This window comes from Mastigoproctus giganteus, chromosome 4 (assembly GCF_048544385.1).
Source record: "Mastigoproctus giganteus isolate SK-2022 chromosome 4, ASM4854438v1, whole genome shotgun sequence".
Classification (NCBI taxonomy): domain Eukaryota; kingdom Metazoa; phylum Arthropoda; class Arachnida; order Uropygi; family Thelyphonidae; genus Mastigoproctus; species Mastigoproctus giganteus.
In genome coordinates, this window is record NC_143578.1 from 200,940,058 (window position 1) to 200,957,624 (window position 17,567).

A 17,567-nucleotide genomic window follows, 5' to 3' on the forward strand; every position below is an offset into this window, starting at 1 on the left:
GAGATTTAAACATCATTACAGATCCAATACTTAGATATATACTGGCCCAAGGATTTAAATTCAGACCTTACAAAAAAAAAAAAAAAAAAATCAATCTGACTACCTTCAAGAAACGGCACTATCAGGACTTATTAAACTACTGCTTGCTTTTGGCACACAAACATAACACACCTACATACCATATGTGGATTAACAATATATTCACATTATTAATAAACAAATTTACAACACAAACTTCGAATAAATATCCCCAGAACATGGTCAGATACTATAACCTAGCCAAACTATGCTTTTATTTGCAAAGCATTTTATGCATACACCTTGACAAATGAACTTAACTTCAGAAATACGTACAAACCTATATCTAGTTCCTGCAATATTATTACAAAGAAACTTATAGCCTTTGACAAAAAATTAAAACTAAACAACAGTAATTACAGGCTGCCATATATATACTTTATACCCAAATTCCATAAAAATCCCATAGGATTCAGATTTATAACCTCATGCAAGAATAGTTTATTTTTTTATTCAAGCACTGTAAAGGAAAAGGAAAGATTACGTCCACCCCTAGACAGCAAAACATTGCTAGGAGAGTAAACATAACTATAACAGATTAACAATATATGCATATTAATATAACAGATACAGATCAAATAAATTACAGCAGCTAAGACAATATTCGAGATAAATGTTCTAAATTCCGCATTCCTCGAAGCACTGTGCGAGAGAACCGGAAAGTTGTAGAAAGCTGTGCGGAACTGGAGGGGGAGCGCAGTTTGTCCTCACAGAAGCCTACAGAGAGGCGAAGAAGACCTGAAACATCTAAAATTCCAACATTGAGTAGGTGTCCGCAAGAACTTTGGATCTGTAGATCTTGTCCACGCAAATCGCCTCGGGGTTAATATTTAGGTCGTTCAGGAGACCAATCGTGTTTGCTGGAAACATATGACTGAGCGAGCTGATTTGGTTGAGGGCTAGTCAGATCTTAGACGTTTGGCGATTATTTCTTCTTCTGCTTTTTTTCCCTTTTTGTTAGTTGTTGGCGCATCGGCTTCTGTGGACATAATTTGGCCAAAATTTCTACTCTGATCCAAGCCCGAGGCGGGGTTCGAACCCGCGACCTTTGGGTTGCCAGGCAGGCACATTACCCACCCGGCTAGCCTGATCGGCTGTTCTTCTACTACCTTTGGGTAGAATGATGAGCCTGTCGATGATGGGAGCATCTAGTCTACCCAAAATAAGCTTGGAGAGGGTAATTATATTCCGAGTAGTGATTATTTGTTTCCAAGGGGTTATTCCATGCAGTGAATGCAATATAGCCTAGAAATAGTAAAAGGATGTCCTGAAGACCTATTGAGGGATCGAAGCAGCCAATACTCAAGCCCCAAGAACTGCTGCAGGTAGGTTGGAAGAGCGGAGGACCAGATTTCCGACGCGTAGAGAGCCACGGGTATAACACAAGTTTGGACAAATCCAGATATTAGTTTATTGCCTAACGAACCAGTTCCTGTCGAGCAGACCAAAGGGCTACGTAGAATTTGTTCCTTGCTTCCTTGAAGTGCTCCAGAAAAGACAGGTTCGAATCCCACAACCAAACCGAGGTCCCTGGGATGTACATGCTTTATTTGATGTCCATTTATAGAGACGTGCATTGGGATTATTCTTCTACTCTTTGTGAAGGTAATCCGGGTAGATTTTTCGGCATTTAGCTCGAGTCCAATGTAATGCAGAAAGGTGTTTATCTCATTATCTGTTTTATTGCAGCTCTCTGGACTGAGAGCACTTGTTCTGGCTGATCCTAATGAATGAAGAGCTTCAAATCATCGGCGTAAGAGATCATGTTTTTGAAATTTGCCAGAAGAGGTTCCAAAGCAGCTGCAAACAGTACTGCTGACAAAGCAGACAGTAAAGGAACGGGAGGGACCATTGTGTTCTACAAGGAGCCATATTTCCTGCAAATTTTTATTGAGTACGGTGAGGAGGTTATCTGAGATCCTGAAGTAGTTATTCAGGATGTTAAGTAAGGATGTGATGGAAATCCTGTCATATGCAGATTTAGCGTCCAGAAAAAATTATATCGAGCTGAGTTCGAGAAGTCAAAGCTTCCTCCATGTGAAAGAGAGTTTGAAGGAGATTGGTGGTGATAATAGATCTTCCATGGACCACAGTGTGAAGGTGGTGGGGTCTGTGATGGAAACAGTGTTCCATAAGTTGAGTAAGGATTGCCTTTTCAAAAACTTTAAAGAGCGAAGAGCCCACTGAGATAGGACTAAAATCCTTCGCAGTTTTTGGCCTCGAATTCTTCGGAATGGGTTTGACGCAGTAGTGTATCCAAATCTGGGGCACTGTCGAGGTACGTAAAATTTATTACAGATATATAAAAGAGCATCCACAATGAAGACACAGGATATTTTAACGATAAACAAGGGAAATCCATCAGGCCCGACAGTAGCTTTGTTCGGTAACTCGTTTATTACTTTCATCAGATTCTCCTTCGTGATGTTAAGTGTACACAGGGGAGTCAAATCACGTAATGGGATGGAGATGGGAGGATTCGATTCTTTCTTCGCATGACTCTCACCAAACGTATTATCGGCCCACTGAACGAAAAGGCTTTCATCCATCTTAATATCTTTGCAATGCTTTGCAAATGGCCGCTTTGAGCAAACTAATCTATTAGCTATGTATCTATTGTTGGGGTGTGGCTTTTGCTTCAGGAAAAATTCTCGTTTCTTTTTAAAGCTAATGAAATCACTTGTGGATCCAATCCTCTTCCATTTCCTAAAGGCACGTTGCTTATCCAGAAAAGCGGGCTTCAGATCTCTTGAGAACCATGGTTTTGTCCATTTAAAGATTCTAATGTTTTCTGAAGCTCCTTGAATTGCCATTGTCGGACCATTAGTGGTTTCTTCAATTGGTATGGTGTAAAGTGCTGCCCAGTTGGTTAAGGTGAGAAAACTCATTATGACGTCTTACCTGATGAAATTAACTGAGAAAATGGTTTTGGTTAGGACTTCATCATCCCTAGGATGCATCGACGGGAACGTAAAAGCAAACGTGAGTAGTTTGTGGTCTGAATTAAAAGTGAAGGTCGGTATTGTAGGCGTCAAATCTGCAATACGATGAAATACTAGGTCTAACGCTTGGTCGCCCCCTTGTAGGCTGTGACTCATGGAAATCCAACCCTAAATTTTTAATGAAGGTAATGAAGTCTCGCCTAGTTTCCGAGTGTCTTGGAGTGGGCATATTGAAGTCCCCTGTAAGAAAGGTAGGTTTATCAGAAGCAAAGAAGCAAGGTAGCTCGTAAGCCATGACTGCAGTTCATCCCTGGAGTCTTATGTATGATCAGGTGGGAGATAAATTAGACAAATTTGGATAAGGTGATTTCCGCGTGTTACATTAGCACACAAAGCTTCAAAGTGATCAGAACTGCTAGACCTCAGGCAGGAGAGTGAAAAATTACGATGGTAAATAATCATAACGCCTCGCTCTCTTCTTCCCACACGATCATTAGTAGCTGCATGATAAGATGAGTTTCTGAACAACGTGTCGAGCTGTTTATTGGATGACATCCAGATCTCTGTAAGGCAAACAATCCCAAATTCCTCAAGGAACAAGAGTGATTGTAGGGAGTGGAGCTTATTTCAGATGCTCCTAACGTTTAGGGTAAAAATTAAGCACAGCCTTCCAATGTCGTCTGTTCCCTTTAGTTGCTAGCGACTGTTTCTGGGGCAGAGATTCGAGAAATTTCCCGAAATTCTCTGACCCTTGAGCCGAGCGGCCACAAGTGAGGGCTAAGAATAGCATCTAAATACGAGGGTGAACAAGCTACATCGAAAGATGCATAAGAACGGTGTTTTGTATGCATTTTACGAACGTGGTGTGCACTCCATTCTTGCTTAAAATCAAATTCCAAACGTCTTGTGAGGCTATATCAGGGTCAAGTCTAGTTACAAAAACATGATCTAAACCAGGGGCCGGTTTGAGTTCCGAAGAGCCGCTACTCCCATGGATGAAGCCATCGCGTGCGGTTATAGCCACTACTCTGTTGTCATGTACACAAACCTGGCAAAACTCTTGAGCATCTACTACAACCCTTGTTAAGCATTATACAAAGTAGAATCATAGGCAACAACCTACCATATTGAAAGTCTTACAGAATGGTAATATTTTTAGTATACAAACATTTGACTTCCATAGCTTATTTATCAGTATTAACGAAATCCGGCTGAAATCATGCTTAGAGATTTATACACAAAATATAGATAGAATATAATGTGCGATACCGATACCACCTACTGGAACAACTTAGTGAACCAATATATCTCTAATAACTTTGTATATTATGGCAAAACTGTACATTAACAAATTAACGGAACACCTATGGAAAGTAATGCTTCATGCATAATAGCAAACCTATATCTATATTGGAAGTTAACATTTATAGGTATATGGATGACCTCATAGTAATTAACTGCCCAAACTTCATCATGGAATATGGACACTTACGTATATCTCAATGAGCTCAAAGTAGAAAAAACAAACAACAGTGATACTACAGTCAATTTTCTGGACCTCGATATTACTATAAAAAACAGCAAAGCAACCACCAACCTGTTCAACAAACGTGATGCATTTAATTTTAAAGTAGTCAACCACACACAACAGCATTCAAATATACCTAAAGATGTGCATGCCAATGTTATGCTAGCACAATGCATCAGGAGAGCAACCATCTGCAGCAATATGGAAATAACAATCAATGATATCAGTATGCTATATAAAAAACTGATGAATAACCTTTTTTTTTTCATCATATCTCGGTTACCACTTCGTTAAAGCCCTCAACATTGTCAAACAGAAAACTAATTGCCAACCATATTAATATAGATAATAGAATCAGCTATAATTGAAGTCATTACCCCTTAACTACCAGGTTTTTAAATAATGTATATATAATACACTTGGCCTCTGTGGTGTCTTACAACTTGGAACGCTAGTACCCACCAATTGGCCAATTATAGTGTATTAATGATGTATACAAATTTTTTTTGTATATTTAATTATTTTATCATGTTATTATTCTTACACACGTGACTGACCTTCAATACGAGAAACACACTCCCAGACATTCGTTCAGGGTCCTAACTACAAGAACGGGTTTGCAACCCCGAGCATGTGTCCAATTCAGTTCAGTGTTGGCATTCGAGGTGAGCGGAAGCGCTTAGTCAGGGCTCCTCAGTTAAGCGGTTTACTTTTGGATAGTGCTTTGAAATATTTGATTTATTTAGATATTGTTGGATTATTTTGTTATAGGTTTTCCTGTAACAGTTTGATTTTAATAATATTATAGATATAATTTTTTAAAGTTAACTTTCATTGATATTTATTTAATTTTATAATGGTAGTTACGAGATCTGCCTTAAACACGTCACAGACTATCGTGACTCACAAGGAAACAGCCGATGGCGATTTACGAGTGAGTAATGATTTAATCAGTTGCGGAACCTGTGGAATGTTTTCCAAGGTCGACCTGGTGACTAATCCTACCTCACCTGGGGATTCTCTTCTTTGTGATCGATGTAAGGAGTGCACCGATCTTAAATTACAGTTTGGTGCACTGATGGAACAATTTGAGTCCCTGAAAAAACGGGTGCTTGCCCTCGAAAATAATGCATCTGAGAGCTCGTCAGGGACTCAGAACTCCAGCAATCTACCAAGTGATGCACACCCGATTCGAGCCTCAAAACAGAAAACCAAGTGCAAACTACTCTGGTTAAAAAGGACATTGTTTTATTAGTAGACTCCATTGTCAGGGAAACGGGGAATATTTTTTGCAATAAGGATAGGTGGAGCAGAACCAGAGTATGTCTGCCGGCAGCAACTATTGATGATGTCACCAACAGATTGTCAGATTTTAAAGGGGGTAAACAAAATATTATTATTCATGTGGGGACTAATGATATTAAACGTACACGATCTGACGATTTGTTGGAAAAATAGAGGATCATGCTGAGGAAATGTCGCGAGCTAGGCCATAATGTCTATGTGTCTGCATTTCTGCCCAGACACCATAGGAGGGTTAAGAGCCTTGTGGATTAACTCAAGACTTGAAGGAATCTGCAAGGCTTTAGGGGGGAAATTTCTATCAGCATGGCCCACACTTGTAGGTAGAAGGAATTTGTTTTTGTAGAGACGGGATACACTTAAACAAAGGTGGTGCAAACGTTTTTGCCAGTATTATTGAGGATACCTTAAAGGTTCAGGGAAACTGCTAGTTAGGGGGGATGTGGGTAATACTGACACGCGTTTATCTGATAATATTGGTCAAAGTAACTCTTGCACATACCTTAAGAATTCTTATCTGTTACCCCAACTGGACGTATTATCTCGATGTTCTGGGGACAGAAACGTTTCACGTGAGCGGGTAGCTAATATCAGGGAAGAGAGCCTAAAAAACTTCAAGAGTTGTGTTAGGGTTGTTAAATATACAAGAACAGTAAATCTTAATTGTTTATACAGTAACGTTAGAAGTGTCGTCAATAAAATGAGCGAATTCGAACTGCTGGTTAAAACAACTAACGCGACAACAATAGGGCTTACAGAGACGTCCCACCCGGAAATTGGGGACGATGAGTTTACGTACGGCTTGTATAATGTATTTAGGAAGGATAGGGTAGATAGAAGGGGTGGTGGGGTTATGCTTCTTATCAGAAGCAGCCTGAGTGCGACGATAGCTTTCCCGGATTCAGACCTTTCACATGCTAGTATAGAGTCTGTATGGTGTGAGATGGTTGGAAACAAAGGTATAATGCGAGTAGGAATAATCTACAGACCAGGTGATTGTGAAGATTATGACAAAAGCCTCTACATGCAATGGAATGGGCAAGTAAGCATCAATGCCTTATTATGGGCGATTTCCATTTGCCTCTAATTGATTGGAGTAAATGGGAAGGAAACTCGACGTGGGGAACAAAATTTTTAAATCAACTAGATGACAGTTATTTGTATCAACATGTCAGGGAACGTACTAGAGAAAAGAACATCCTAGACCTCATCATCACACATGAATCAGATGACATAACAGGGCTGACAGTAGAGGAACCAGTAGCAGGAAGTGATCACGGAGTTCTACGGTGGATGATGACGAGAGAGGTAGGAAGTAAAAGGCAAAGGAATGGGTTTTAATTTCAGAAAAGGAAATTACGATGCCTTAAGGTACTACATGGCCTCTATTAACAGGGCAGATATCGTGCAGAAAATGAATACATTTGAACTCTGGTACCTTTTTAAAACATTAATCACAGATGCCTTGAATGCGTATTTACCATTAAAAATATACTCCAGAGGAGGGTTCCAAGTTGGATGAATAGTGAAGTTGCCACATTACTTGAGCAGAAAAAGGTGGCATGGAAACGTTACAGAGCAATAAAACGTACTGAAGCCTATAACAGCTACAAGGTGATGTGTAATAGAGCCACAGAAAAGGTTCGACAGGCAAAGGCAGTTTATGAGAAATCACTAGCAAACAGAGCAAAGAAGAGGGATAAAGAATTCTTCACAGATATAAATGCCAAGAAGAGCAGGACAAACCAGATTGGACCTTTACGTAAGGGAAAGGGGACAGTATTAAATACAACAGCTGCCGTTGCAGATGAACTCAACAATTATTTTGCATCGATATTTACAAATGAAAAGCCTTTTGTGGCAATGGGAAATTGTGGGAGCGAAGTTAAAAAATATGTACTTAATGATACTGAAATTTCGCAAGATTATTTAATGAAAAAACTTTCGAGCCTACAGACCAGTAAGGCTCCTTCAGTTGACGGAACATACTCTATAATCTTAAGGGAGGCGGCAAGCGAGTGCATTGAAATTGAGGCTAATTATGCGAGCATCACTAGACTCTGCGGAGATTCCCTTGGATTGCAAAAGTGCAAATGTATCTCCCATACATAAGGGTGGCTCTAAAAGTGAAGTTGAAAATTAATGACCTGTCAGTCTGACTTCAGTAGTAGGGAAAATCATGGAGGCAATGATCAAGGGTGGAATTCAGGATCATTTGGATCGAATTGAAATTCTCAAGGATATTCAGCATGGTTTTGTAAACGGAAAATCATGTTTAACAAATCTGGTTCGCTATTTCGAATGGGTCACTCACGAACTGGATAGGGAATAATTTCGACATTGTTTATTTAGATTTCAGCAAAGCTTTTGACTCAGTCCCACATGAGCGGTTGCTTTATAAGCTGGAACAGGTTGGAATCACTGGGAAAATCCTTAGATGGATAGAAGGATGGCTTCAGGGCAGGAGTCAGAGGGTTGTGATAAATGGCTATTCCTCAGATTAGGTTGATCTAAGAAGTGGGGTTCCCCAAGGATCAGTATTAGGACCACTGTTGTTTTTAATTTTCATAAATGACATTGATGAAGGGATAGATTTAGACATCACACACGTGATGTCTAAATTTGCAGTTGATGTTAAAATTGGTAGAGTAGTTAATGATCACTGTCAAGCTGAGCTTCTTCAGAGAGACCTAGATAGACTTCAGGAATGGTCAGAAAAATGGCAGCTATGCTTTAATCCAACGAAGTGTAAGGTATTACACCTGGGAAACAGTAATCTCAAAATAACTTATTCACTTGGTGGAGTTCAACTAAACCCAGTACTGGAGGAAAGGGACTTGGGTGTTACGATACGGTCAGACATGATATTCTCTGAGCATTGTAAACAGGTTGCAAGGAAGGCCCATGGTGTCCTATCGATGATCTATCGAACTTTTGCAAGTAGAGATAGGGACGTGATAATCCCATTATATAAGGCTTTTGTTAGACCACACTTGGAATACTCTGTTCAAGTATGGAGACCGCACCTAAAGAAAGACATCGAGCTTCTTGATAGGGTGCAAAGACGGGTAACTCTCCTGGTGAGATCGGCAAAAGGGCGTCCTTATGAAGATAGACTTCGAATATGTGGGTTGCAGAGTTTGGAAACTAGACACCTTAGAGGAGATTTGATTGAGGTGTTTAAGGCTCTGAGAGGCATCAGTAAAATGAATGAGGAAGAAATTTTCAAGATTATAAATGATGCTAGAACTAGGGACATAAATTCAAGTTACGTAGGGAAATGTTTAGATTGGACTGCAGGAAGTTTTATTTTAGCCAGCGAGTTATAAATTACTGGAATAAGTTGCCTTCATGGGTGGTAGAGGCCGACTGGTTTGGGGAAATTCAAAGGTCATCTGGATATTACTTTCGGGTAAGGGAAGCGCATAGGATGATAGATTTAATATCCTTTTTTTATTATTATTAATTATTATTATTTATTTATTTTTCTTTTTTTTTTTTCGTTTTTATCATTGTTTTGTTCGGATTTTTTTTTTTTTTTTTCTGGCTGGTGCAGCATAAGTCATAGGCTTTCTTGCACCATGCGGCCATTACTAATACTAATACTCAATGGTTACGGAGATACAGCAGTTTGAAACTGGCGTGCACAGTACCCTGAATCAGGTGTGACAAAGAAGCAGTTTAACCTGACGCTATTTGGTTAGAAGTGTTGTTAAGAATGCCACACATCTTCACACATGCTGAATAGGCCGATATGGTGTCTGTCTACGGTTTTTATGGTGAAACTGCACTTTCACCACAAAATTCTGTTAGAGAATCCGGTATTCTGCGGTTAGGAAACCGTCGAGAGTTAGCCAGAAGTTAGGAAACCGTCGACGGTTTCCTAACTTCTGGCTAACTTCCGCGCCTCGACTCTGCTCGAAATTAACCCTCTTAAAACTGCCCTTCTCTAGAAAGCATAAAATACATAACATCATTCTGTTAAATGGCCAACCCATCCAAAAAGTTGATCATCACAAGGATCTGGGAATTACCTGGGACAACAAGTTATGCTTCACTGAGCATTTTATTTTATTTTATATTATTTTATTAATAACAAGATACACAACAAGTAACCATTAACAGTGTATCTGAGATCATAACAATAATATGAAATCCAACAGGAAGATAGACATTGATATAGATTCAAACATTAAAATCATATGTACAAAAGAGGATTGCATTAAGTTAAGTTACCGGTAAAACAAGTAATAATTAATCAGTTAGAGAATAGAAAAATAATAAAACACATAATAATAATAAAATACAATAATTAAATGAGAGCTAGTCATTTGGCATTTGAAGTGAAGAGGCAAACTTGTGAATGGAGTTCATCAGTGACTGGGAGTTATCAAAGAAGTCAATGAGAGAGTCATTTGCTTATTATGTTCAGTGGACTGAACTTCATATAGTCCGTGGTGGCAGAGTCAAGGCGAAACGGTGTAAGATTCCTGACTTGTCTACAAGGAGCATTAAAGTTTATTTTACTCAGGATATCAGATGCTTCATAAGTTCCAGTGATTACTTTGGCTAGAAGGGTGATGTCAGCAGTAACTCTTCTGGTGCACAGAGGCCTCAGATGAAGGTAATCACACAGCGATTCATAATACACTGAGTGATAGAATAGAGGATTGCGGTACGTAAGGTAACGGACAAAATTTTTTTGGACTGCTTCAATTTTGTTTTAAAGTCTTTGTGTGAGGATTCCAGATGGGTGAACTGAATTCAAGGATTGGCAGAACAATAGTTTTATAGAGGATAACCGCATATCTGTAGTTTTTGAACTTGTATGTGTTCCGCTTGATGAATCCCAGAGTTTTGAATGCTTTGCTGGCGATTTTAAGGATATGAGCATCGAATTTAGCACTGCTGGAGAAGAGAATCCCCAAGTCGTTAACTTGGTCACACCTTTCGATGATCACAGAGTTAATACTGCACTCCGTATTTATTAGTTGTGGAGATCTGCTGGATGAGAAAGAGATTACTTTGCACTTGGAGGGGTTAGCAGACAAGCCATTCAGAGATAGCCACAGAGAGAATTTATTGAGACCACATTGAAGCTGTTGAGAATTGGTAATCTCCTTCACTGCTGAGTAGATCTTAAGATCATCTGCATAGAGAGCAACTTGAAATTGGAGGTGTAGATGAACGAAGGAAGTCATTTACGAAAACAATGAAGAGAAGGGGACCTAAGGGGGGGGAGCCTTGTGGTATTCCACTTAGTGGTATAAAACAGTGAGTTCACTTGATTGATGATAACCCTCAAGGAACGATGCGTAATATAGCTGCGTAGCCATGAGGGCAAAGGGTCACAGATACCATATAGCTTAAGTTTTTCCAGGAGTTGTTCGTGCGGGACTTTATCAAATGCCTTAGATATGTCTGTGTAGACTGAATCAACTTGAAGGTGGTTATCAAGAGCTTCAGAGGTGTATTGCCAGAAAGGAAGTAAATTTGTCACTACTGACTTGCCACTGCAGAAACCATGTCGATTCTGATCAATGATAGGCCTGAAGAATTCGAAGAGGTGTTTGTGTACTGCTGTGTCGAAGAGTTTAGCAAGGCTGTTTTGCAAGGTTATAGGTCTGTAATCAGTTACGTCATTTTTATCACCTTTTTTGAAAATAGGAACTATATTGACCTGCTTAAAGTGCTTAGGATACTTCCCCAGCCTGAGAGACAAGTTGAAGATCTGCAGTATGAGGGGTTTAAGGTAGTGACAGTCATTTTCCAAAATAAGCCTGGAATGTCATCTGGGCCTCTAGTATAGTCATTTCTCATGCTTTTTAATGCCTAATTTAAATCTTCATCAGTGATAAAGAGGTTAATGAGGATATCTTCTTTAACAGGTGCGAAGTCAGGAAATGAGGCAGGTCTCAATGTATCATTTGTCTGAATTCTGGAAAAATGTTTGGCAAACTCTTGAGCAATATTGAATTCGTCCGATAAGAGAATTCCATCTGCGTTATGGAGTTGTAACTTTCTACTGGTTATATCTTGTGCTTCATGTAATTCCAGAATGCTTTGATATCTCTGTGAGTAAGCAGACTATCCTGAACTGACTCTGTATACATATTGTAAGAGTTTAATATGAGCGTTTTCACTTCTTTGTGGAGTTGGCTGAATATTTCGTAGTATTGATTGTCACCTGATTGGTTATACAGTACTTGTTTCTATAGAATTCTTTGGATTTAATTTTATGAATTAGTTCGCTGTTATACCAGTGCGGGTAGTTAGAGCGTGCGGTCAGATGGGATTGAGGAACAATGTCAGATATAACTGAGTGGACACAGTTGATCAGGTTGCTGGTGAGCACATCGATGCCATCCGTAGCGTCAGGGAGCTGCTTGTCTACGTTGCTGAGAGCTAGGTTGAGCAGAGGCCAGTCAACCATTCTGAAATGGAATCGTGGAGAACGGGAGCTGCATTTGAAGTTATGAGAAGTCACAGTGATGTCAAAAGTAATTGGCGAATGATCCGAGTGAAATATAGGGTTGTCATTGTGAACATCTATGTGAGTAAGGGAGAATATTAAGTCAAGGTAGGCATTTTCTCTGGTTGGAAAATTGCGAATTTGTTCAAGACCATAGCTGTGAAGCATATTGAAAAGAGCCCTAGTCTGCAGTGATGGAGGAGAAGAAGATCCTAAATTGGCCAGTTGACAGTTAAAGTCACCCAAAACCATTGCTATGTCGGCAGATTGAATTAGTGGGAAGATAGATTCCAGCGAGCTTTCTAAGTATTGAAGGTCGATATTAGTTAAGGGAGGCTGAAAATAAAGCAATACGATTAAAGCTTTTAACTTGCCAAGATGAAAAAGGCAGTATAGTGATTCAATATTTGTGAAATTTGATGAAATTTCACAGAGTATATGGTTAGACTGTATAATAGCTACTCCGCCTCCACGAGATCCTCCTCTGATTTCACTACCACAAGGAGAAAGCACTAGCCGCCATCTGGCGTTCAAGACAAGAATTGGTTGAGGTTCATAATACTCAACTGGGGAAGGAATACATTGTTAGGTGTGTTGCCTCGGTTGCCCTATACGCTTCGTCATCTGGTCCTCAGCTCCTGAAACATACGTTAAAACCTTCCTAAACATAGAATATTGTATACTAAGGTAGCTAAACAAGATTTTCCAATTTCCCTTCACTGTCCAGAGACATTTTGTATGCAAATATGGAGTGGACACCTTGGATTATTTGTTTATTTCCAATTGGAAAAATATTCATATCCTGGCCAAGCTGTTAACAGGTAGACATGATGCGCCAGTACTTACAGGCATCATCTCGCACCCAAAGGGTCAGAGACTATCATGCAGCCTGCAAATTAGGCCACTTCTCTCCAATCTAATCTCCCTGAAAAGTTTAAACAGGATGTTCCCACTAAATACCATAGAAACCCTAAATCGGTTTCAGGTTAACTGTGAAAAACTATGCTCCAATAAGGCCTACAGAAAGACTACCTACAAACAAACAACTGAGTCACAACACTACTAGCTGGAACCCATCGTCTTTTAGTTACTCTGAGTTATACTGTCATCAAGGCGTTCGTGTGCGAAGTTAATAAATTTTAGTATTACGAATGATCCTCTACGAAGAAACCCAGCAACGAAGACCAAAAATTTTATATTAATATATCTATTTCCTTTATTTCTAAACTGTAAATATTTTTGTAAATTTATTCTCTGCATTGTAAATATACCCCTCTGGCTTGCACGGCATACATATTTATTAGTTAAAACGGTCCCAGCCAACCAATGGCAACCCCGCTGTCAGTTACACATAATTTAGCAGTACTCTTATATACTCCCCCTCCTTTTTTGCCCAAGTACAGGGAGGGAAAAAACCTGCCATGACCAAAAAATACTGATATGAACAAACTGAAAATAATCAAATTACATAAAAAATAAATATACAGATAATTAAATTTCAGACAAAGTCCAATCTTCATTGGAAAGTGCTACATCTGTTCACAGTCTGTTGGAAAGCCAGCAGCGCCAGGAGCTGCCGAGAATAGAAATGCCAGCACAAGGAGCTGGAGTTGCAGTGGATATAACAGACTCAAGCCTCCACGGTTTCACAGAACTTTAGGTAATTCGGCACTACACCGCATCACAAATCCAAGGGTTCCAGATGCAGAAGAGTCTTCCGCCTAAGAAATATTGCAGTTGCAGAGGCTTGGAAAGCCAAGAAGTTCTCCTGTTTATCAACTAGAATTGTTTCGCAGCTTTCTGCCATAAGATTGAGATTACTGACCCGAGATACCAATTCAATTCGTAGATCGCTGTACTCCTCACAGGGCGCCTCCGTATCCAGGTGGGCAGGAGCAGCAGTGCGTAGCACACGCTTCTTGATTAAACCGGATTCGAGCCCGTGACCACCAAATACGGAGGATGCGGAAAGGTCAGGGAATGACCACCGCATATCTCCGGAGCAATATGGCCTTAGTTGCTAATGCTCCTAAAAACCATATAACAACAACAACTCCTCACAGTTGTACATAATATGTTCCCACGATTCTCTTTCACCACAATGCCAACTAGATATTTCAGTAATTCCAAAATCATGCAACTTAACATTAATCGAACCATAACCAGTCAATAAGAACATAGCTTGTAAGTTTGGGGCAAACCATTTGAATTCTATCGAGGCTGCATTTCTTAAATCTGGGAAAAATGTTTGTGTAATCTGCCCTTTATCACAAACACTCCAACGCTCTTGCCAGACTTTTAACAAAACATCCAAGATTCTTGCCCTTTCCTTCCTGGGCTCCACCTCTATATACAGAAAAGAACAGGGAATGCCACCGCGGATGAAGTAAGCCAATGCACAATACACCAAATGCAGATCGATAGGCAATTTTGCAGTCACAACCTGCAAGTTGGGCAACTTGCACGGCGTACAAGGCGCGATTGTAATTTGCAATAAACTGAATAAATAAATAAATAAATAAACAACAAATTTGGAGTTTCTCTACAAATCTTTTTAGAACAGCGAAATATAAAATTTGGGCCTATTAAAATCCACCCACTAGGGAACGAGTTATTACATATGATGGACATTGTGAGGCAACAGGTAATTTACGCATATATGCGCTAACGCAATTAGTAAACGCCTCAGATTTTAACTTATTTTTTATTATTATTATTTTTAATATCCTCATTCTTAAGTAGTCTTGAGGCCGGATTGTGTTTCTTTGATTGAAGGAAACACTGTAATTGATTTTAAGTGGATAATGCAACATTTTAATTTATTTAACGAGCTCTTTGAATGCTTTTAACTTTTATATATAGTTCCTGATGTGGCCAGGATAAACACTTGGACATCTGTGGAGAAAAATGGATTTATTTTTATCTGGTACCATGCTGAAGATGAACCACCTTACTGGGATATACCAGAGATTCCAGAAATAAGTGGTAGTACTTGGGTGTATAAAGGAAGAACGGAATACTATGTGCGATGCCATATACAGGTTAGTAAATTTATTTTTTTTAATCGTATCTATTATGTTTTTGTTTCTATTTTATCAATAATAGGCATTACTGCATTGAAAGCCAGGCAATGGCCTAAATATCATTAGTGGAATATTAAAAACTTAAAATACATAAAATGAAAGGATACTATTTTTAATTATTTTTAGAGTTGTCAAACATACAATACCTGAATCTAGCAGAATAACTTGCTAAACAAATTGTCAGGGTTTGCTAGCTTCTATGTGGATACTTTCCTTTAGCTTACTGGTCTCGAGTACTGTTCGAGTTAGTGTGGACTGAATCAACAAGTTAGATAACGTACACACCGCGTTATCTTTCGATCATCAAACGTACATTTCTCAGGAGTTAAAATAACTTCCATATCGTACTCAAGAAGTGCTTACCAAAACTTCACAACGTAATGTGCGCGCGATGGGTAACTGATGTGAAATTTGTGTAGCAGTTTTTTTCGGGGGTGGGGAGCACACGATTACGGATGTATAGGTTATATGGATTACCCTATTGACATATTTGGTATAACAGCCTAGAAGCATAGTCTAAATAAGATGTGAAATTCTGAAGGATCAGAACAGCTGCTTCGAATTTATGGCAATGTTTCTATAGAGGAAGAGGGACCTTGGAAGAGCTATGAAACCGGAATGGGACATAAAACCTCCAAGAAACCAATGAAACATGCGCTAAAAATTTGATGTCTATTCCATGCTTACTTCAAGTAATGCTCGAACATACAAACTAATAGATTTCTCTAAAAGGAAGCTGTAGAATAGGAATTGATCCTAAAAACCTTCTGAGAGCTGGCAGAACACTCGGTGAAAATTTAGTGCAGAAACATACGTAATTCCATTGAGAGAGAGCTCGAAATTTTTCAGAAAAAAAAGAAAGCCGAATTATGATTGATTCGATTTTAATAAAATCGAGTGGCTCAAAAGATCTTTCTAAGACCGAAATATAAAATTTAAATGAAAATCCGTCTACTGGGAATAGAATTGTTGCGAGCAGACAGAGAATCACGGTGAAAACTGTAAGCACGTCACGCAATTGCAACAAATACAAAATTTATCTGCGAAAAGAACTAAATCTCCTAAACATGCTTCATTCATTTCACAAATATACTTTTGTTTCAATTCCAATATCAATGATGTCCATTTCTACTTACAGTAAAGTGCGTTTAGGGTCAAACGGCACCAAGGTATCCCCATCCCGCGTGGTATATACTGTCTTTTGATACAAAAAAAAAAAAAAAAAACCAAACTATTATATTTAGGCCACCCGAATAATTAAATTTATCTGCCGTGCTGTGTCTTATCTCTGTTAATTGCATGTGTTCTGTGGTCAATTTGTCTGTTTTGCTAGGCGAAAAACCCCAGTTTCTGGGGGGAAAAAACCTTGCTATCTACGAAACCGACTAACTCAGCCACGGAGTGAAAAAAGTCCATTAAAGTTCCTCGCGTCATCGACGGGATTCGAATCCGGGCCTTTTCCAACCGGTGTGGGGATGACGGTGACGATACCACTGTGCTACCGCGCAGACGTCTTTTGATACAGAACACTGTAAAGGCTAGAGATTTAAAAGTATATGTATGTATTTGTCTAGGGCGGCACCTCATTTTAAAATACAGGACTCTGCAGAAATGAACTGGTGTTTGGCTACTCGGAATGCGAGCCTTTTATTGAAGGTTGCCTTAGCAAAATCCTGAAGGGCGCGGTAACTGGTGGAATTTGAAACAAAATTAGGTTCCAATCCTGATGAAAACTTGGGGATTGCATTCTGGAGATTTACTCGAAATTCATTATGAGGGACAAGAGTACAAAACGTGCTGCCAATCTTCCACCCCGCCACAATGACAGAGTTCCGTAAGAGACAAGCGAAATTTAAACAATTTCTTATTTAATGATCCATGTCCTGATAGAAAATAGGAGGTAAATAAGTCAAGGCTAAACCAGACTGTACATTTTTTATCCATAAGAGAGTCAACTTCAGGAAAAAACTTAAGTGTTACACTGCCCAGTGTTGTGCCATCCCACCTACTCTGCCACAAATTGATCAACTCTTGCCAAATTCTTCGTCGTTCAGCTTTAACGTCGACTTGAGTGTTAATAGAAATTCCAAGGATCCAAGTGAGAATCTGACGTTTCAAGCGATAACATAAGCCTCTAAAAATTACGTAGAGATCAAGTGGTA

General features: G+C 39.3%; 1 protein-coding gene across 2 annotated transcripts in view; it reads left to right on the forward strand.

The window, feature by feature from the left end:
- nvd (cholesterol 7-desaturase nvd) overlaps positions 1 to 17,567 on the forward strand; it is a 159,600-nt gene that overhangs the window by 111,103 nt on the left and 30,930 nt on the right. For both annotated transcript variants that reach the window (XM_090371987.1, XM_090371988.1), the window contains one exon: positions 15,185 to 15,363. In XM_090371987.1, coding sequence (XP_090228113.1) covers positions 15,185 to 15,363 — 179 coding nt within the window. The remainder of the gene's footprint in view (positions 1 to 15,184; positions 15,364 to 17,567) is intronic.